The sequence below is a fragment of the Rana temporaria genome, chromosome 5 (genome assembly GCF_905171775.1).
Source record: "Rana temporaria chromosome 5, aRanTem1.1, whole genome shotgun sequence".
In the NCBI taxonomy this organism is placed as follows: Eukaryota; Metazoa; Chordata; class Amphibia; order Anura; family Ranidae; genus Rana; species Rana temporaria.
This window is the reverse complement of record NC_053493.1, coordinates 333,562,332-333,583,847: the sequence shown is the minus strand read 5'-3', so window position 1 is coordinate 333,583,847 and position 21,516 is coordinate 333,562,332. Positions and strand designations below refer to the sequence as shown.

General features: G+C 42.9%; 1 protein-coding gene and 1 long non-coding RNA gene across 5 annotated transcripts in view; one reads left to right on the top strand and one right to left on the bottom strand.

Annotated features, from left to right (window-relative positions):
• Positions 1-1,953: 1,953 nt before the first annotated feature.
• On the top strand, positions 1,954-13,726 carry LOC120941091. 4 transcript variants are annotated; one of them, XR_005749511.1, is made up of 9 exons: positions 1,954-2,048; positions 6,025-6,134; positions 8,546-8,614; positions 8,800-8,833; positions 9,994-10,139; positions 10,806-10,952; positions 11,646-11,792; positions 12,116-12,257; positions 13,485-13,726. It is a non-coding gene; the product is annotated as an uncharacterized LOC120941091 (long non-coding RNA). The 4 variants fall into 4 exon arrangements; XR_005749512.1 differs by lacking the exon at positions 9,994-10,139 and having other exon boundaries at positions 6,025-6,130; positions 10,808-10,952; XR_005749509.1 differs by lacking the exon at positions 9,994-10,139 and having other exon boundaries at positions 10,808-10,952.
• A 2,865-nt stretch (positions 13,727-16,591) lies between these two features.
• Positions 16,592-21,516, bottom strand: part of MCMDC2 (minichromosome maintenance domain containing 2) — a 55,703-nt gene continuing 50,778 nt past the window's right edge. Inside the window, exon 14 of the mRNA XM_040354354.1 lies at positions 16,592-16,918. Coding sequence (XP_040210288.1) covers positions 16,755-16,918 — 164 coding nt within the window. The 3' untranslated portion in view covers positions 16,592-16,754. The remainder of the gene's footprint in view (positions 16,919-21,516) is intronic.

The following is a 21,516-nucleotide window of genomic DNA, read 5'->3' as shown; positions in this document are numbered from 1 at the left end:
CTCCATAGCAACCAGTCCATAGCAACCAGTCCATAGCAACCAGTCCATAGCAACCTGTCCATAGCAACCCTCCATAGCAACCCTCCATAGCAACCACTCCATAGCAACCCTCTATAGCAACCACTCCATAGCAACCCTCCATAGCAACCCTCCATAGCAACCACTCCATAGCAACCGTCTATAGCAACCAGTCTAGGGCAACCAGTCCATAGCAACCGTCCATAGCAACCAATCCAGAGCAACCGTCCATACCAACCACTCCATAGCAACCAGTCCATAGCAACCGTCCATAGCCATCAGTCCATAGAAACCACTCCATAGCAACCACTCCATAGCAACCACTCCATAGCAACCGGTCCATAGCAACCGTCTATAGCAACCAGTCTATAGCAACCGGTCCATAGCAACCGTCTATAGCAACCAGTCTATAGCAACCGTCCATACCAACCACTCCATAGCAACCAGTCCATAGCAACCGTCCATAGCAACCAGTCCATAGCAACAGTCCATAGCAATCCGTCCATAGCAACCCTCCATAGCAACCACTCCATAGCAACCATTCCATAGCAACCCTCCATAGCATCCAGTCCAAAGCAACCAGTCCATAGCAACCATCCATAGCAACCGTCCATAGCAACCAGTCCATACCAACCGTCCATAACAACCCGTCCATAGCAACCAGTCCATAGCCATCAGTCCATAGCAACCCTCCATAGCAACCAGTCCATAGCAACCCTCCATAGCAACCAGTCCATAGCACCCAGTCCATAGCAATCAGTCCGTAGCAACCACTCCATAGCAACCACTCCATAGCAACCACTCCATAGCAACCACTCCATAGCAACCCTCCATAGCAGCCAGTTTTTGATGGGGCAAATATGATGGTGCAGTTTTGATGGTGCAGTTTTGATGGGCTAGTTTTTGATGGAGCAGCTTTTGATGGGGCAATGGACCGAATTGGATCGACACACGGTTAGATCACATTTACATCTCCAGGGGCACCGTCTCCAGTCAGGAGTATTGGTGGAGGCAAGACCACGCCCCACAATTTCCCCAGAAATTGTATCTTTTCTAGTTATTCTTATTATTACAATATTTTATTATCACAAAAACATATATTTATTAATATTATTAATTATAATAATAATAATAATAATAATAATAAGAAGAAGAAGAAGAAGAAGAATGTATTATTAATAATAATATACATACTACTACTAATAAATATGTATTCTTATTATAAATACTATTATTATTACATATATTATTAATAGAAAAACATTTGTAATAATAATAATAAAAAAAAATGTCATAATGTTGATAATAGATACAAATTATAATACATTTTATATTATTATAAAAGAAGAAGAAGTTAATATTATTTTTATTAATATTAATAACGATAATAATGATAACAAATGATGTATTATTAGTAAATATTTATTTGAAATAATAAATATTATTATTATTATTATTTAATAATAAATAATACATCAGTATTATAAAACGTTTTATCAATAATAATAATTATATTCATTTAATAAAGATTAAAAAAAACCAATAATAATTATCATTATAAATACTATTAATAATATATTTAATGATCGTAATTGTTATTAATAATAGTATTAATAATAATATGTTTGTTAATGATAACTTATTATTAAAGATTATTGGGCATTTGTCTTCAGCTATACTCTAAATTTCCCATTGACAAAAGGCTTTAGTCACCAGTGTTTGACAGAGATTTGTCAGAAACCCACGTTCCGCTTCTTGTTCACCCATTGTAAAGATCACTTGCAACATGGTGTAGCAACATGGCGGCGACGGAACGTCACTTCCGTTACAAATTCTGGCAGTTCGTCTAATCTGATGAAACAGCTAAGCTGACGAAACACTTGCCCTCAATAAAAATGGCTGAACGAGCATGGGTTTCTCTATGGTTAAAATGTTGTCCGCTCTTGCTCCTGGAAGAACTCTATGGTGGCAGAGTAGATAGGGAGGGCTGGGCTCCTCCCCCATTCTCTTTGTGCTGGGCAATGCTGTAGGTAAGATGTGTGGGGTGAGGCGCGTGTTATCGCTCCATAGGAGGAACACTGAGGTTATCTTCCTGGGCAGAGCTCGTGGCACGGATTGGAGAGCAGAATCTCCCCGTGATTACACGGTTTACTCTGCTGGGAGAATCTTATTATTTATTAGGTTGAGCTTCTGCACGAATTGTGCTGTTCTAGGAGGACTTCTGCTTCCTGGTGATCACTTCTCACTTACTAGATAAAGCTTTATTTTCTCTGATAAAAGGTCACCACACACAAGTTGTCATCTCCTTTAGATCTACTGACCGCTGTGCTGCAAGGACCTGTGCATTGATTACATGTGGCGTCCTGTATGTATGATGGGCCCTCCTGGTACATGCCGAGTCCTGTATGCATGCATGATGGGCTTTGCTGTATGCATCATGGGCACTCCTGGTACATGCTGAGTCCTTATGCATGATGGACCCTCCTGGTTGCATGCTGAGTCCTGTATGATGGGCCCTCCTGTATGTGCCCTCCTGGTACATGCTGAGTCATGTATGTATGATGGGCCTTCCTGGTACATGCTGAGTCATACATGTATGATGTGCCCTCTTGGTACATGCTGAGTCATGTATGATGGGCACTCCTGGGACATGCTGAGTCCTGTATGTATATATGATGGGCACTCCTGGTTGCATGCTGAGTCATGTATATATGATGGGCCCTCCTGGTACATGCTGAGTCCTGTATGTATGATGGGCTCTCCTGTTACATCATAAGGTAGATAAGATTGTAATAAGTGGGGCCTATTGGACGGACTGATCCTCTTTATTCCTGGCCAGTGGGAGGATTGCTTTGTGGAGCGGTGTATAGCCATTCATGTGTATGGCATGGTCATGTCACTTAGGTGTGGTTTCTTCTCACATGTGTAGGTCATTTGTGCCACTTATGAAATGCTTTAGGCCTTGCTCATACAGTTGGTAAAAATGAGTTTTTGGTCTGGTTTTTACTGCCTACATGTGCTGCAGAAGGGGAGAGTTTTAGCTTGGACTGTTAGGCAGCCTCCCCCATTGAAGTCAGTTGTGGTGTGTTGGTTCCATGCAAACTTCCCATGTTTTTTCACGGGGTACTTCCTGAATGCTTGGAAGCTATACCAATAGGGTTGCCACCTCTCCACTTTTAAACCGAACACATATTAATTACCACCTTAACCACAGAACCTGTGTATTTAAACTTGGTGACTTGGCATTAAATTGGCCTCATCCTGTGTAATTCATATTCGGGTTTAAAGGGATGATGTGGCAACCCTATATGCCAACCTCCTTCTGAAGAGTTGTCTGCAATAGATTGCTTTTTTTAGAGGGCCAGTAGACGCTACCGTTATGTGAACCTAGCCTTAGTTTTGTAATAAAACTAGGTCTAAAAAGAAATCGAATGCAGCCACGATTGCTAAGGTGAAATATATTACGTTTTGGGTTTAATACTGCTTTAGCCCTGTTCACATTGTGGCTTTGAAATCATGCAACTTCATCTGAAATTACATGATTCCAAAGCAGTGCCACTTAAAGTCGTGCCCGAAATCTCAAAGTAGTGCAGGAATTTATTTTGCAAATTAGTATGGGGCTGCAAAGTTGGCGTTGCACCAGTTTAAACAGACATTGTTGGCAATAGGCTGCATCAAATCGCATGACAAGTCTCTTCAATGTGAACGAGGAGTTCATGTATGAGAACGTATTGTAATCCAGCAGCCATGCCCCCCCCCCATGTGGTGACTGCACTCTGTGTGAAATGTCCTTTGAATATTCCGAATCAATATCCTTTGACAATGTGGGGACATCACGCCTCATAAATCACTCCTGACATCTCGTGGTCAGATTTTTGTAGGTGACCCTGACCCCTCCATGTCATGCCAGTGAACCTCATCTGCTTCCACCAAATTGGACAAGGATGTCCCTGAGGTGGACTTCATAGTGTACAGTGACCTTGGATCAATACAAAGTCTGCTTGTCTTTTGTAGTTCATGAAATACAGTATTTTGGAGAGGGGTTCCGCTCATTTATCGTGATTGCGTTAGTGTTAATAAAGCTTGATGTAACTAATTGTTATCTTGCATTTTATATATGAGGGCTGTACTGAAAGTAATGCTAAAGTTGGCATAACTTTTCTGTATAGTTAAGCTGGCTGTACATTATACAATTTCCTTTTAGTGCAAGGGCCTGCCTGATTGCATACAAATTGCATGTTTAGGTCTGACCTCCATATTGTAAATCTGAAGGAAACATTGTATAATGTAGGGCCAGCCTAAAGCTGCTTTTTCATTGCAGGTAAATGTATTCTAAGCCGACGCAATGTGCTGTCGGAGTTCTTGACAAAGTGGTGCAGGCTTGTTGCAGTTGGTCCCCTACTTTGTCTTCAGTGCAGGTTATCCCTATAAACTTATTCCATCAGTGCACTTGTCAATGGTGTTATCTAGAGGTCGACCGATGTGAGTTCTTCTCTGGCCAATGTCGATATTTAGAAATCATGGTGGCCGATATATGATGCGTTTTTTTCACATGGGTGTTTTTCAGACGCTTTTGGGCTTAAAATGGTACCTGTAAAATGCCTGCAAAACGGCTCCCCTGCATTCAGCGTGAAAGCCAGAGTGCTTTCACACTGAGGCGGTGGGCTGGCAGGACGTTAAAAAAAAAGTCCCGCAGGCAGCATCTTTGGAGCGGTGTATACCCCTCCTGCCCATTGAAATAAATGGGCACCGCTGCCAAAGCGCTTCTGCAGTGGTGCTACATGGGAGCAATTTAACCCATTCATCGGCTGCTAGCTAAGTGCCCCGCTAGCAGCCAAATGGCGCCTCCTAAAATGATAGTAAAGTTCTGCTAAAGCTAGCAGCGTCTTACCGTCAACACCTGCCCGCTCCAGTGTGAAAGCAGCGGAGTTCTGCCGAAAAAAAAATATTAAGTCTGCTAGAAATACTGCAGCTGCTGACTTTTAATATATGGACACTTGCCTGTCCTGGGCGCCCACGATATCAGCACCTGAAGCCGATCTCTCCCTCAGCTCTCGGGTGCTGCCGCCGCCATCTTTGGTAAGGGAACTAGGAAGTGAAGCCTCGCAGCTTCACTTCCTGGTTCGCTTCCCTACTGCACATGCACAATCCCACCTGTCTTCTGGAACCTGTGCGTCTCCCAGAAGACAGCAGGGGGACGGAGTAGACGCCAGACATGGCATAGGTCACCATAGTCGCCGCAGTGATCGATGCCTGGAAGAGGGAGCAAATACCTGGATTACAAAGGTATCCGCTCCCCCTGAAAGGTGCCAAATGTGACGGGGGGGGGGGGGGTATTCCGAAAAGAGGAAGTTCCATTTTTGGGTGGAACTCTGCTTTAAGTAATAAGTGATGCAGAAAATTTCTTAACTTTAAACACAATCGTTCAAGCAATTGTTTCCTGTAGCCGTGTTTTAACATGTAGAATATGAACACCCTATGTAAGTTATGCCCACCTTGCATTAATTTGGGGTAAACCCCTCTTAGGTGGAGTGTTACATTTTTTTAATAACTGTACATCTATTAGTTTTAGTTTCATTGTTAAAAATCCCATGGTTCAATTTTAGGATGTTGATTGTATACTGCAAAATGTAGCTTTCATAATGGCATTAAATATTGTCTGTTTATGCCAATGTGATCAAGAACATGCTGGCATGGGGATTTTGTCTGCAAGATTTTATCCTTTTTAAATGTAAAAGCCATAACACTTGGCCTGGTTCACCTGGTAGGCACTAAGCAGCACAGTGGTGTAGTGGTTAGAACTTCTACCTAGCAGCACGAGGGTCACTGGTCCAAATCCCAACCACGACACAACCTGCCGTGTGTCTTAACAGCACTGTTTGTGACAGCCCTATGTGTACCTGTGATACCTGCTCCATTGTAAAGGTATCTAGTACTTTTACACAAGTTTTACATGTGATTGCCCAGTGCAAAATTAACACTTTCACAATATTTTTTTCTATGTAGGAAAATCTGGAACAATAACTAGAAGTCTTAAACTGATTGGGATCCAGAATGAGTGTCCAAGATAGTACCTCTTTCCGAACTTGTATTGAGCATCACACATCAGAATGTAGGTAAGTTGTATCGATGTATTAGTCCTGAAATAAATTTCACGGTCATCTTTAATTGGGTGCCATATCCTTGGACTTTATTGGGTCTCAAGCTTTAAAACCCAGAGTATACTCCTTTCTTCGGCAGCCTGTTTCTCCTACCTTACCAACCCTGCAAGCGCACCTCCCAGTGTGAAAGCACTCATTTAAATTAATGGGAGGCAGTTTTCTGGCGCTGAAACGCCTGAAAACTGCCTTGGTGTGAAAGGGGTCTTGGAGTTGGCGGAATGGAACACCTAGGCATCCAGAAGTATTTAATGCTGAAGAGGTTTTTGAAACTCCAGTGCTGAAATGGGGCAGAGGTAGGAGAAATGAGTCCCCAGAGTATACAGTATACTGCAGGTTTTAAATTGTTAGAATGGACATGGTCTCTGAGGGTTTTTACCACTTTAGACCAAATATACTAATATATACAGCAGCCCACAAATTCCAGGGCTAGCGAGAAAGGGCTGCCTGGAAGGTGGGGGTGTGCATCACCGTCATGCAGGGTTGTATGGGAGTCCTCCCAGCACTCGCGGAGGGAAAGAGGAGAGCAGGCAGCCGGATCATCAGAGCCCAGGGAACATCACTATCGGCTTTAATTTTAATTGCCGGTGTTCCCTGCACTCGCTGTCACACAGCCCTGGTCCCGGTACTTTGATAGACAGGTGTTACCCGTCCAATCACGAGTATCAAAGTTCCCTGGTCAGGGTTGTATGTGACTGCATGGCGGGAACACACTGCAAATGAAATGAAAGCTGTGATGTTCCTCAGCGCTCTCATCCACCCAGTAATCCACTTCCTCTCCTCTGTTCCCCTGCATGAAGGACATGGGAAGCATGCGTGGGCACAGATAGGCAGCATTGGTGGACACGGGGAGAGGCTGCTGTTAAATATTTTATGCAGAATTAAGTTCTAAAAAATAATTTCATGAAAATTTGAGGGTGTGTTTAGGGGCATGGTAGGGGTTGGGTGGGGCAACTGGTGGCAAGTAACCCTTCAGGCTTGGCTAGTAGCTCAGGACTTAAGCCCTGTATACAGGATGCTTTCTAGTAAAAAAAAATCTGTGGGCTAATAAAACAATTCCACCTTAACTTTTGTTTTTGCATAAATCATTCGTCAGTGTGTGCAGGAGCTGAGCAATCACATAACCTATGTGGAGCAGAGCTCTAGTATTAAAAACAAGTTTCCCTGAAAGTCTGTAAAGCTCACCATACACGATATGATCTGGTTGTACTGTAGCACAAGGATTTTCCTGATTGGATACAGAGTGATTGAATACAGAGTGATTGAATAGATGGGTGTCCTCTTGTATAGTTTTGGTAAATGAAAAGGAGATTATACACAAGTTGTACTGTCGGTGTATGGGCACATTTTTTATACACCTAAAATGAACTAAGCTTACTCTTCAATGGTTATAGACCGTCCAAACACTGAAGCAATGTGCATTTTGCTGTGACAAAACATGCAAACCGCATGGGTTGCCCTATGCATGTTTCTAGGAAAAAATTTGCCCTCCCACTACGCTAGTTATAAATGGGACCTAAAAGTGAAATGTCTTTACACAAGTAAAACGGATGAGTCTACCCACTCCCTCCCATGTACTTGCATACACTATGTAATCTGATTTGTACAATCTTCTGTACAATTTCCTTTAGATTTACGAAAAAACTGTCATACGACACACCTGAACACTTATTTTCAGTTTGTATCAAATCGGGCAGGTCCTTGCACTACATAGTTGCACTACATAGTTGTGCATTAACTCTAAAGGAGGGTGTACCTAAAGACAGTGGGTGGAGATAAGGTGGTCCAGAGTTAAAACTCGCCCTGGTTTTATGATGCAGTAAGGGTGCTTGATGAGAGGTGAAGTTTTCTGGATGGTCACAGGATACTACAGGAAGTCAAAGCTCAGAATACCATTTTGACATTTTTGAACAGAGGTCCCGAATGTCATGGGCTAGGTTGGATAAAAGCATGTTGGGCAGGGAGGACATTGGGAAAAGGCTTCTCTTTAATGTGAAAAGTGAAATTCTGCCTTAAAAGGTAAACTTGAATGTGCATTTGTGGCAAATTCACAGTAAAATGCATGACATTGAAGTCTTAAACATACACACGTAAAGATAGGAGCTTCCATTACAAGGGCTTTGCTGCACACAGAAAATAGTGAACACTTTCTTGAAGTCTGTTGCCCTTAAAGGAGAACTTTATTAAAATTGTTTAGGCTAGGAGGTAGACCTAAACTCACTCTTGACTAAATGACTTTTTGGAGGCCCAGTTATAGCACCATAGTATGGCCAAAAGGCTCTAAAGCTAGCAGCTACCTTTCAATGGCACGGGGGTTTTAGAAGTAAAGCCTAGTCTGTTTCATGACTTTTCAATTTGATATTTTTCAGGAAGTGCTTTCTTCTGAGGTGTGATGCTAGGATTATAGAGAACACGTGGTGTGACTTATGGCCTCTGAGGTAAGTGACTATTACATTGCTGTCACCCCACCCTTCTTTGCAAGTATGATGATGATTTACTATTGCCGTTTACCCATCAGACTGTACGTGGTGATACTTGTATAAACTGAATGCTGGCAGGATTTTATTGGTGGTTCCTTCATGTATCACTCTTGTAATGCTGTGGTTTTTTTTTTTTCTAACAGGTGACTTAATTTATCAAATTCACCAGGCATTAAGGTAACTTATTCTTCTGGTGTGAATTAAAACTGAACTGCAGTGATGTTTCCCTCTGTATTTTAGGATAGGTGCACAAGGGCCTTTTTAGCTGATATGGTTTATAGCTTTCGAAAATACTTTTTTTTTTTTCTACCTGATAGCTGAGCCCAGACATAGCAGTGTCTATTTCATCCAAAAAAAAAAAAAAAAGGGGGTAAATGAGCAACAATCACACTTCCAGTAGGGAGGAAACTTTAGTTGCCATTCATGTCTCGTCTCCTTGAGGGATATTTCCTCCAGAAGCGCAAAAATCTAGTGGGGGAAAACTTGAGATTTGGCTTTGAGGGTCCATTCGCACCATGCAGGAGTGGCAGAGTGCATTTTTTGCACATTCTGGTTGGTTGCATTTAGGGCTGTACAATAATTTCAATGGGCTCCAGAAATGTGCAAAAGAAGTACCTGGCCCAAGCAGCCAAATATATTGTACCTTGTTACAATGCATCTGGTGTGTGCAAACGTATGTCCTGGCATAATGTGTGATTAAAAAAATACTGGCGTGCATCTGCTAAAGGGCTACATATGTTCCTGCAATGTGCAAGTGTGGACATGGCCTAAGAGTGCATAGGTAAGCTGCTATTGGTACAATTATTTTTCCGATCTGTTTTTACACTGGTGGCTTTCAGTAGCTGATCGGCCACTGATGGAAAATTGACAGAAGTTGTTAAACTAATGGGGAAACGTGACTGGACCCTGCTGGACCGACCAAATTTTGTTCAGTGTATGGCCAGCTTAATGGTACACGGTATGCATGGAAGCTTCCCCTGAACATCCAGACCTAGGAATTAGAGGCTGATGGAGATTAAAGATGTATTGAAATGTGGAATTGGGACAGATGCTAAGTTTTATCTAAAAAAAAAGATACAATATAGACTGCTGCACTTTGCTGTATTGTAGAAAATTATCCCTGTGGGTTATGAAGACACTTGTACCATGCACCTTTTTCTAGAGATGCCGATATTTGACTCAATGATGATTTTAACTTTGCCGTTTACCCATCTGAATGGTAAATGCTGATATCTTTAAATCTGACCAGTCTGTTTTTAGTGATTTAAGTTTGCATGTATAGTTTACATCTTGTAACGCGCTTTTTTTTTTTCCTGATATTTTTCTTTAAATTAAAGATGAAATTCTCAGGCTCATGAGAAATGACGACAGGGTTGCAACAACTATTTCAAGTGTATAGTGAAGCTGATGCCAAACAACATTAAGACACCAGAAGTATGGAAAAACAAGTGATGAAAATTAAAGCACTTGGAAAAAGATAGAGGTAATAATTATAAAATGGATCCAGTGGACTACTTCACTTTGCTGTAATGTTTAAGAAATTTGGCCCAATAAAATTTAAATTACCGTATTTATCTGGGTATAGCGCGCACCCAGTTCTAGGAGGGAAATTTCCTGGGGAAAAAATTGCTTCGTTTAAATGTCCCTATTCGGTGCCTTGTCCGGTCCGTCTTCGGCCTTCGTGGTGTTCTCCCGCGCTGTCTCTGAGCGCCGCCACTGACATATACCGAGCGCAGTACACTCGGCTAGGCCACGTTCAGCTCCTCTCGCAGGGCGTGACCGCGAGCGGAGCCTAGCCGAGTGTACTGCGCTCGGTATATGTCGGCGGCGCTCAAACAGGGGATCGGCGTATAACTCGCACCCACGATTTCCCCCCTGTTTTTTTTAAGGGGGGAAAAAAGTGCGCGTTATACGCCGGTAAATCTGGAAGTGAGTGTGAAATTGAGTCCCTTGTGAGCTATCAAGGTTTTTATTGCTGCGTTTATTTATTGACTCTATGATGATTTTAACTTTGCCGTTTACCCATCTGAATGGTAAATGCTGATATCTTTAAAAATCTGACCAGTCTGTTTTTAGTGATTTAAGTTTGCATGTATAGTTTACATCTTGTAACGCGCTTTTTTTCCTGATATTTTCCTTTAAATTAAAGAGATGAAATTCTGAGGCAAATGAGAAATGACGACAGGGTTGCAACAACTTCAAGTGTATAGTGAAGCTGATGCCAAACAACATTAAGACACCAGAAGTATGGAAAAACAAGTGATGGAAATTAAAGCACCTGGAAAAAGATACGGAGGTATAATTATAAAATGGATCCAGTGGACTACTTCACTTTGCTGTAATGCTTTAAGAAATTTGGCCCAATAAAATTTAAATTACCGTATTTATCTGGGTATAGCGCGCACCCAGTTCTAGGAGGGAAATTTCCTGGAAAAAAAATGGCTTAGTTTAAATGTCCCTCTTCGGTGCCTTGTCGGTCCGTCTTCGGCCTTCGTGGTATCCTCCCTGCTTCTCCCGCGATGTCTCCGAGCGCCGCCGCTGACATATACCGAGCGCAGTACACTCGGCTAGGCCACGTTCTGCTCCTCTCGCAGGGCGTGACCGCGAGCAGAGCCTAGCCGAGTGTACTGCGCTCGGTTAATGGCGGCGGCGCTCAAACAGGGGATGGGCGTATAACGCGCACCCACGATTTCCCCCTGTTTTTTAAAGGGGGGAAAAGTGCGCGTTATACGCCGATAAATACGGTAAATCTGGAAGTGAGTGTGAAATTGAATCCCTTGTTAGCTATCAAGGTTTTTATTGCTGCGTTTTATTTATTGACTCTATGATGATTTTAACTTTGCCGTTTACCCATCTGAATGGTAAATGCTGATATCCTTAAAAATCTGACCAGTCTGTTTTTAGTGATTTTAACTTTGCCTGTATAGTTTACATCTTCTAACGCGCTTTTTTATTTATTTTTTTCCTGATATTTTACTTTAAATTAAAGAGATGAAATTCTGAGGCAAATGAGAAATGACGACAGGGTTGCAACAACTATTTCAAGTGTATAGTGAAGCTGATGCCAAACATTAAGACACCAGAAGTATGGAAAAACAAGTGATGGAAATTAAAGCACCTGGAAAAAGATACGGAGGTATAATTATAAAATGGATCCAGTGGACTACTTCACTTTGCTGTAATGCTTTAAGAAATTTGGCCCAATAAAATTTAAATTAAATCTGGAAGTGAGTGTGAAATTGAATCCCTTGTTAGCTATCAAGGTTTTTATTGCTGCGTTTATTTATTGACTCTATGATGATTTTAACTTTGCCGTTTACCCATCTGAATGGTAAATGCTGATATCCTTAAATCTGACCAGTCTAGTCCGTTTTTAGTGATTAAGCAGTTTGCAGGTATAGTTTACATCTTGTAACTTTTTTTTTTTTTTTCCCCCATGATATTTCCCTTTTAAATTAGATGACACTCTGAGGCAAATGAGAAATGGCGACATGGTTGCAACAACTATTTTAAGTGTATAGTGAAGCTGCTGCCAGACTTTCAGACGTATGAAAAAACGAGGCTGGTGGAAATGAAAGCACCTGGAAAGGAAGATACAGAGGTATAAATAAATAAAAAAAATGGATCCAGTGGACTACTCCACTTTGCTTTAATGCTTTAAGAAATTGGCCCAATAAAATGTAAATCTAAGAGTGAAATTGAGCCTTTTGTGAGCTATGAAGGTTTTTATTGCTGCATGTATTTAATATTTGACTCGATGATGATATATCTTTGCCGTTTACCCATCTGAATGGTAAATGCTGATAACTTAAATCTGAGGAGTCTGTTTTTAATACCATTTTGGTAGTTCATTTTAACTTGTAATGTTTAGGACAGGGTATTTGTTCCTGAACCGAAGGGCCATAAAATGTGTGTACCTCTTGATACGGCTTTGTCTGCCATTGACTTTGGACAGTTGGGCTGAAAACTGCGAATGTGCCCCTAAGGTGCATGAAAATGCCAACATTGCACATACAGGTTCTAGGTGCCCAATTGTTCCATCTGTAATGCAATGGCTAAAATTCTTAGGCAAATTTTAAGTTGACATTTCTTGTCCTAAAGTTGTGGAAAATTAAATTGGTAACTTATTCCTTAAAGGGGTTGTAAAGGTTCGTTTTATATTTTCTAAATGGGTTCCTTTAAGCCAGTGCATTGTTGGTTCACTTACCTTTTCCCTTCTAAATGTGTGTGTTTTTTTGTTTTTGTCTGAATTTTTCACTTTGTGTTCCTCGGTAAGCTGTTCTAAATGACTTCCCCCTGCTCGGATGATAATGGAAAGCTTACGGAGGAGAAACAGGAAGTGAGAAATTCAAAGAAAAAAAACATAGGAAATCGAAGGAAAAGGTAAGTGAACCAACAATGCACAAGCTTAAAGGAACCTATTTAGAAAATAAGACTAACCTTTACAACCCCTTTAAGTTGAATACTTGATTCTTCAAACATATATGTTGAAACTTTGGCTTCTCTGTGCTGCAACACTTGTTTGAACTCATTCACCATAGGTGTGGATGAGGACTAGTGTGTGTGTGTGTGTGTGTGTGTGAAGTACTCATCTTTTGGACACAAATATTTTGCTCAACCTTGCAAATACAGAACAAATACTGTAGCTTTCACCTGTCTGAAGGCGTGTGCCATTAAAGGACAATGGCAGAAAAGTGGTGAATTGACAATTTTTAGGGTGCTTTGATATGTTGTAGTAATGGTACTCAACGTTTGCAAATTTCAGTTCCAAAGGTTGCAACCTAACACTAACCTGAATTTTTTTTTTTTTTTTTTTTTTTTTTTACAGGATTGTACAATTGAACAAAAGCACATGGTTATGGAATATCTTGCAACATAGTAATTTCATAGCAGTTGAGACATGAAGAGGCAATGGAATCAACAGGCATATGAAAATTATCTACTTCTGGATTGGATGGAGAGATTGTTGGAAGGCTAGGAAAGGCCAAGTTGTCAGGCAGGTGTATATTGGTACTATTGACCAAGTTGGAGGTAGATGGGAGTGTCTTTAACCACTTCCAGACCTGCGCACGACGATGTACGTCCTATTTTTAAAGATAGATATCTCGGTAACGGCAGCAGCTGCTGCCACAACCAAGGTATCGATCTTTAGTATGCGCGGTCTGGTACACGATAACGGCGGTCTCCGTGGCGGATTCGCCACGAGATCGCCGTTATCGGTGGTGGGAGAGGGCCGCTCTCCCGCGCCCTCCGCCGCTTACCGGAGCCGTCGGTAGCGGAGGAGATCGGGACCGTTCGGCAGCTGAGCGGGGACGAGACTGAAGGAAAAATCTCCTTCGCCCGTCCCCATAGCTCTGCTGGGCGGAAGTGACGTCAAAACGTCAGTCCTGCCCAGCCTCTTAAAGACAATTTTTTTTTGTCATTTGAAAAAATGACAGTTTCAATTTTTTTTTTTTTTGCATTTTAGTCTAATGAGATCTGAGGTCTTTTTGACCCCAGATCTCATATTTAAGAGGACCTGTCATGCTTTTTTCTATTACAAGGGATGTTTACGTGGCAAATGGGCACAGTTCTGGATTAATACATGACTAAAGTGTTTAGGGGTGTGCAAGTGGCATGAATTTTTTACCTTAATGCAGCGAATGGGGGGGGGGGGGGGAAGGTTTTTTAACTTTAAAACCACTGAGAAATATGGCTGCGGTTATGAGTATTTTGACTACCATTGGGAAACAATTTACCTAAGGGCTCTTGAAGACCCTTCACCACACAATTAAGCTGGACAAGAAGCTGTTGAATCTCAAACTTCGTAAGGGGATTTTTACATTTGTAGTGGCAAGAATGTGGAACTAATTTTCATAGTTGGTGTCAGCAGGGCATATAGCTAATGCAAAACTTTTGGATGTGTTTCTTGGAAAATGCAATGTACAGAATATGGGTAAATTGTATGTACTGTCTTTATTCAACCATGTAACTTTTAAGTGAAATAAAACCAACCATGTAACTCAAGTGAAATAAAACCAATTTCTCAAGTCACTCCTTGTGTGGGTTTTTTTTTTTTTTTTGGGCTTTTAAATGGTAGGAATTTCAAAACTGAATGGGAGGTGACCTTTAGAGGCATGCAGCCAAAGGCCCTTTTTTATATGGGCACCTCAGCTAAGTGGCATCTGCTTACTCAGCAGGGGCTCTTGGATGATATTTGCTGAACAGATAGATGGCAGGTCCATCTGCAGAGTGGACATGGTCTTGTGCTCATCTGTGGGGCAATCGTATGGAAATGGACTGCCGGTTCATTTCCATCTGATTGATGGGGGGGGGGCATTTTTATTGTTTCCCCCTCCCATGATGAAAGGTACAAGGCACAATCTAGAAAGGGGTGGTTGACGACAGACTCATCTGGAAATGGCTTTGTGTGGAAAATAGTGTTTGGAGAAAGTGGTGTCCTGTCCAGTTTCTGAGTCTATGAAGTGTCTTGAGGGACTTTGAGAGAGTAGGAGGTAGACAACATGAGTGCTACAGCTTACTGTAATTGACTAATATTACCGAATGCAGTGGCTCAATACATAACAGTAATGGTGTTTAGGCCAGCCTGTCCCAAAAATAATATAACCATTTGTCCACCGGGCCTATTTTGGCACTTCTCTCCATGTAAAAATTGAATTTTTTTTTATTTTTATTTGCTAGAAAATTAATCAATCCCCAAACTATATAATTTTTTTTTTTTTAGCAGACACCCTAGGGAATACAATGGGGGTCATTGCAACTTTTTTTTTCTCGAACGGTATTTGCGCAATACATTTTCAAACTTTTTTTGGGGGGGGAAACGGTTTAATGAATTAAAAAATAACAGTAAAGTTGGCACAATTTTTTTGTATAATGTGAAAGATGTTGCACCGAGTCAATGGATACCTAACATGTCGTGCTTTAAAATTGCGCAAACTCATGGAATGGCGCCAAACTTCGGTACTTTTTTTAAATGGTTACTATTTTCGAGATACGATACCTTACATGTGGGGTTTGAAAGAGAGGTGGACTCCCATCCTTTGAGTTGGATCAGTTTAGTCTTTACCTTATGTTTTAGTAATGGGACATTGTTGGGTTGATCGTAACATGCCTGATGAATTGTCTACTGTGTGTCTCTGAAATGTTGCATTCTGCTGTAACAAAGTGATCTCTGAATAAAGCTTTGGAACCTCTGGAGATTCCTGGTGCCATTTTCGTCTCTTGCTCTGGGTTCATGCATAGTCGTGTGTTATGCCTCAATGAGCTCAATTCACAAAGCGGTATCTTGGTGTATGTGGTAAGATGCTGCAGTGTTATTTTTCTTTGCCATTCACTACTAAACTACCAAATGCAGTCTTTTAGTAGTGACAGTCATTTACAGCTGGCATCCTGTACAAGCGCAAGTAAATATCTGAGGATGTGGCAGCTGCCCACTCCTTAACCCGCTGAGTAGTCAGTGGGGGTTTTCAGTACAAATTGACAGCAATGACAAATTGGGGGGGGGGGGAGACATGTGGTCCCTCCAATCCATACCAGGACCTTTTGGGTCTGGTATGGGTTTTGAGGGCAACCCCCATTCCAAAATTTAAAGTGTGGGGTCCCCCTCAAATCTATACCAGACTTTTAGCTGAGCCCCCCAAAATCAAACCATACAGAACATGTAACTTTGCCCTGATGAAAATGCCATTCAGCTAAGTACAGGCAGAAGCATTCCCTCATACCCAGTCATTGAACCTATAACTTTGTAGGTTCAGATCTGTGCCAGATGTTTGGTGTTCAAACAAGTATAAGGCTTTACATGTTTGCCATTTGAGTCAGCCAGTAGGACTTTCTTTGAAAAGTAGATACATGTACACATTACTAAGCAAAAACTTGGAGGTGGGGAGGCTGTTGAGGGATCTACTTGAGGGAAAGGGTTACTTTGAAAGTCATTGTCCTCATCATAGGACCACTTATCTAAATCCTATATAGTGGTATGTCATCCAATGCATCTTGGTTAAAATTATGAGAACTGTTTTATTGACAATATGATTAGTAAAGTGATTTATGAAAACATGCCAATGTTGTATTTAAGAGGCCAATTCCTTCCAAATTGCCCTTATTCTTCAGAGATGGAAGCTGCTGCTGGTCCATATGTCATAATAAACTGTAAGAGCTGGTGCTGGTATTCTCTCAGGTATTTATCTCGCTGACATAAACTGCTCTCATCCACCAGCTCAACTGGAAATAGAGGATTATGGGATACAGAGAACACTGAGCTGCCTGCATGAAAACACAGGTCTAAAGTCAGTTGCATAGTTTCATTAGAAACAAATTTAATAAACTTGAAAAACATTCAGTAAAGGACATGGTGTACTTTTTTTTTTTTAATAGGAGCATAAAACTTCATGATTCTAGAATAGTCTGCAATTGATGGCATGGAATGAAACATGCTGGAGTTGCCATAGGTTAAAATCTAATATGGGAAAAGGTAGCTTTTTTTTTTTTTCCTTTCCTGTCAAATTTTGTATCATAAAACATGCTCTGGGCAAAGGGGAGCCTGCAAAGCATTGTACTGGTGGTCAGTGGCTCGTGGGTGTAATGGCGGGCTCCTGCAGACACTCCTGTATAGGCTTTCTGTTAAGCCTCATACCCACGGTATGATTGTTGGCCAACCAAGCATCTGATTTTTGTCAAAAGGTTGTGTGCCAGGATCTTGCCTTGAATACTAACGGTATACAATTGTTGTGCCATGAACATAGCGACGTGCTATGAGGAATTGCAGCTTTTGAGCGCCACCCTTTTGGGCCCCTTCTGCTAATTTTGTGTTTGAGCATTGATTCTTAGCATGAGTGTTTGTACATACGGATTTTGTGTACGGACCATGCAAAAAAAACATGTCGAACCGCTGTCTGACAAAAATTTACTAGCATGTCATCCAACATTTGTTGGCCGAAAGTTGAACAATTGTCAAAAGGAGCATACTAACGCTAAGATTTTAGGACAACCGTCTCTCAACAGACAAGCCCCTGCCAACAATCGTATCGTGTGTACGAGCTTAGACCTGGAGGGAGTGTCGGACTACGAGGGTGCTCATCAGCATCCTCATAATCCATTGAGAACTACAAGACAGGACTTGGAGTTTCTTCATTCACAGATCCCTGTGAAGAAAGTTATGTAGCTGTGTGGGTGGAGCCCTGTCTCCACTGCCAAAGTATGGGGTGACCTCTAATATTGCGAGTTAGCGCTGAATTTTGCAGGCGCTGATCGTCGGGGTACTTGGCAGAGTGTTTACAGGTCCAGGATGGTGCTCCCCTGAAGGAGTTTTGTCCATAAAGAATCTTGGTGTGTCTGCTGTGATGCATGAATATTATGCTTGGCCTTGCTGTCTGGATGGGTATGTGTCTGTATTGTGTGGCAGGCCCCTCATTGGAAGTGTTTGCTTAACCACTGGGGTGCCTGTTGGATAGTGTGCTTTTGTGGGTGGTGGTACCCGAATTGGGCTGCATGTGGGCTCTGGTTCAGCACTACAGGACAACTACTTGAGTCGGGTAGGGAAGGGACCCCTGCACTGTCCAGCCTTGCAATTGAATCCATACTATTGGGCTTCCCCACTGTTTTTTTTGGGGCGCTTTCCTCCGATTCCCTTGTATCTAGAGAGGACATGTCTAGCAGTCATTTCTGTGTTTTGAATTGTTTTCAGGGGTTCTCATTGGTCTGGGGCAGTTTCCTTCTCCTCCGCCCCTGGATGAGATGTCAGAGGAACCTCATTCTGATGAGGAAATCTGAAGATCGGCTGTCCCATTTTGGAAGAGCCTTTCTTAAAGAAACTAGTCACAAGACTGTCGACATTTATTTATTTTTTGGCAAATTTAATAATTGCAACTTCTGAAGTTGGCTGCTCATAAACTAATCCTGGTGGCCACCAAATCACCCTAAATCTTTTCCTGTGCACCATCATTTGCAGGAGGTGGATAAATGCTGATTGGGATCATCTGGAGAAGGGTCTCCCCCCCCCCCCCCCCCTCTCATCAAAGTGGTTTGCCCAGCAGTACCCCATGGAGAAGTTCTCTAAAGTGGGGTTCCCTGGCTGTAGCGACAGCCATTTTTTTATGTACCAGTAGGTGAGGTTCTGGTCTTCGAAGATGTTTGAGACCTTTTTTCAGGTGTCTTTCTCTGTGGGGGCAGACCTGTAGCTGGCCATGGTAGTAGTCTTAAGTGGTCCATGTTTGGAACAAAGCATACACCTGGCCCAAAGAATCTGTTCCTGAGGATCCTGCCATTAATAAATGCCTGGTGGGCTTTAAGTTTATCTGTTGTTGCTTGGAGGATTCCACTTGGCAACTTTTGAGGCTTTGGATGCTTAATTAACTTTTACGACCACCTGGAGAACTCAGACGAATGGTTCTGCAGTGTGGTGTCCAGAGGCTACAAACTGGAGCTCTGATACCTTTCCCTCTGTTTTTAGGTGCTTGCGCTTTGAGGCCACAAATAGCAGGTTTCACCCATTCTTGTCTGTATATCAAGGTTCTCAATTTCCTGAATGCACGAATGCTCGGAGTCCACCCAGTCAATCCTGGTGTCAGTGGACATCAAGGCTGCCTACCTGCACATCCAATTTTTTTTCAGCCTTACCAACAGTGTGCTGTGGCGTACCATCACTACATTACATGGCATTGCAGTTTGGCCTTTCTACTGTTCCCAGAGTGGTGGTGTGTTTTTTTTTTTTTTTTATATCAAGGTGCAGGCTCTGGTGCTGTGAAGAGCCCAGGGTATCTGGATGAAATGCTTCTTTCATGAGAAGTCTGCTCAGATCTTGATGTCAAATGTCTGTTGTACTTCCTGCAGTGGTTTGGTTGGGTACATAATCTTAAAAAGTTGACCTTAGTTTCAAAGCAACATTTGGAATAGTTGGGCCTAGACCTGTACAAGACAAGTTTTACTTTCACAGAAGAATTACCTGTTCCTGAGGTCTCTGGAGAGCCCCTCAATTCACATCTGCATAAGGGTGTTGGGGAAGATGGTTGCTGCCTTTTGATGTGGTTCTGTATGCCCAGTTCCACTCCAGGGAGCTACAACTCTGTATTCAGTTTGGCGTGGTACAAATGACTGCAGTCCCTGGATTAGCCAATGCATATGCATCCAAACACTAGGTGTGTTTAGGAATGGTTTGCTATAGCAAATGCTGGGGCGATAATTCCCTCTGGTACCTTAGGAGTAGGGATGAGCCTAAAAACACCCCCCTGTTCGGTTCACACCAGAACCTGCAAACACACCAAATGTTCGTGTTCGTAATTTTAAAGGCTAATATGCAAGTTATTGTCCTAAAAAGTGTTTGGGGACCCGGGTCCTGCCCCTGGGGACATGTGAGCATGTGAAATAGCGCATGTTTCCCGTACTTAGAACTGTCTCTGCACAAAGTGTCATTTCTGAAAGAAAAAATAATTTAAACCGGAATCGCGGCTATAATGAATTGTCGGCTCCCGGCAATTCAGAGAGAATTAATTCATAAAAAAAAAAGCGTGGTGTCCCCCCAAATTCAATTACCAGGCCCTTCAGGTCTGGTATAGATATTAAGGGGAACCCCGCTGTCAATTAAAAAAAAAAAAAATGACATGGGGTTCCCCCCAAATATCCATTCCCGACCCTTCAGGTCTGGATTTTAGGGGAACTCCACCCCAAATAAAAAAAAATGGCGTGGAGTTCCCCCAAAAATCCACACCAGACCCCTTATCCGAGCACGTAACCTGGTCAGCTGCAGAAAAGAGGGGGACAGAGAGCGGGCCCCCCCCTCTCCTGAACCGTACCAGGCCATATGCCCTCAACATGGGGAGCCTCATCCCCACAACCCTGGCCGGTGGTTGTGGGGGTCTGCGGGCTTATCAGAATCTGGAAGGGTAACAAAGGGGACGCCCAGTTCCTGGCCCCTCCTATGTGAATTGGTAATGGGGTACATTGTACCCCTACCATTTCACGAAGGAAGTGTAAAAAACACACACACTGTGGTAATCCACTCGGTCCCGGCTCCGCGCTCCAACGTTGTCGGTATCCAGCGACGGGTGATCTCCTCTCTGGTCCTGCGATGAGAGATCGCAACACCGTTGGCCACCTGTCTCCACCGCCGGAGACAGGTCGGCGAATGACGCTGCTGAAGCTGTGACATTTCTTTTATAGGTGAGGCGGGGCCACCCGTCACGTGATCCCGCCCCCTCTGATGCAAGGGGGAAGCCTGGGCTTCCCCAGTGACGTAGCAGAGGGCGCAACAGAGGGGGACGGGGTCACGTGACGGGTGCCCCTGCCTTACCTATAAAAGAAATGTCACAGCTTCAGCAGCATCATTCACCGGGCTGTGGCCGGCAATGCTACGCTCTGGATACCTGACGATCTTCTCATCGCTGGACCGGAGAGGAGATCACCATCTCTGGATACCGACAACGTTGAAGCGGGGAGCCGGGACCAAGTGGATTACCACCGCTGGATTTTATTTTTTATTTTTAATAAAGGACTTTTTTCCATGGTGTGTGTGTGTGTGTGTGTTTTTTACAACTATTTACACTTCCTTTGTGAAATGGTAGGGATACAATGTACCCCATTACCAATTCACATAGGGGGGCAGGATCTGGGGGTCCCCTTTGTTAAAGGGGTCTTCCAGATTCTGATAAGCCCCCCGCCCGCAGATCCCCACAACCACCGGCCAGGGTTGTGGGGATGAGGCCCTTGTCCCCATCAACATGGGGACATCCTCCCCATCAACATGGGGACATCCTCCCCATGTTGAGGGCATGTGGCCTGGTATGGTTCAGGAGAGGGGGGGGGGCCCGCTCTCTGTCCCCCCTCTTTTCTGCGGCCGGCCAGGTTACGTGCTCGGATAAGGGGTCTGG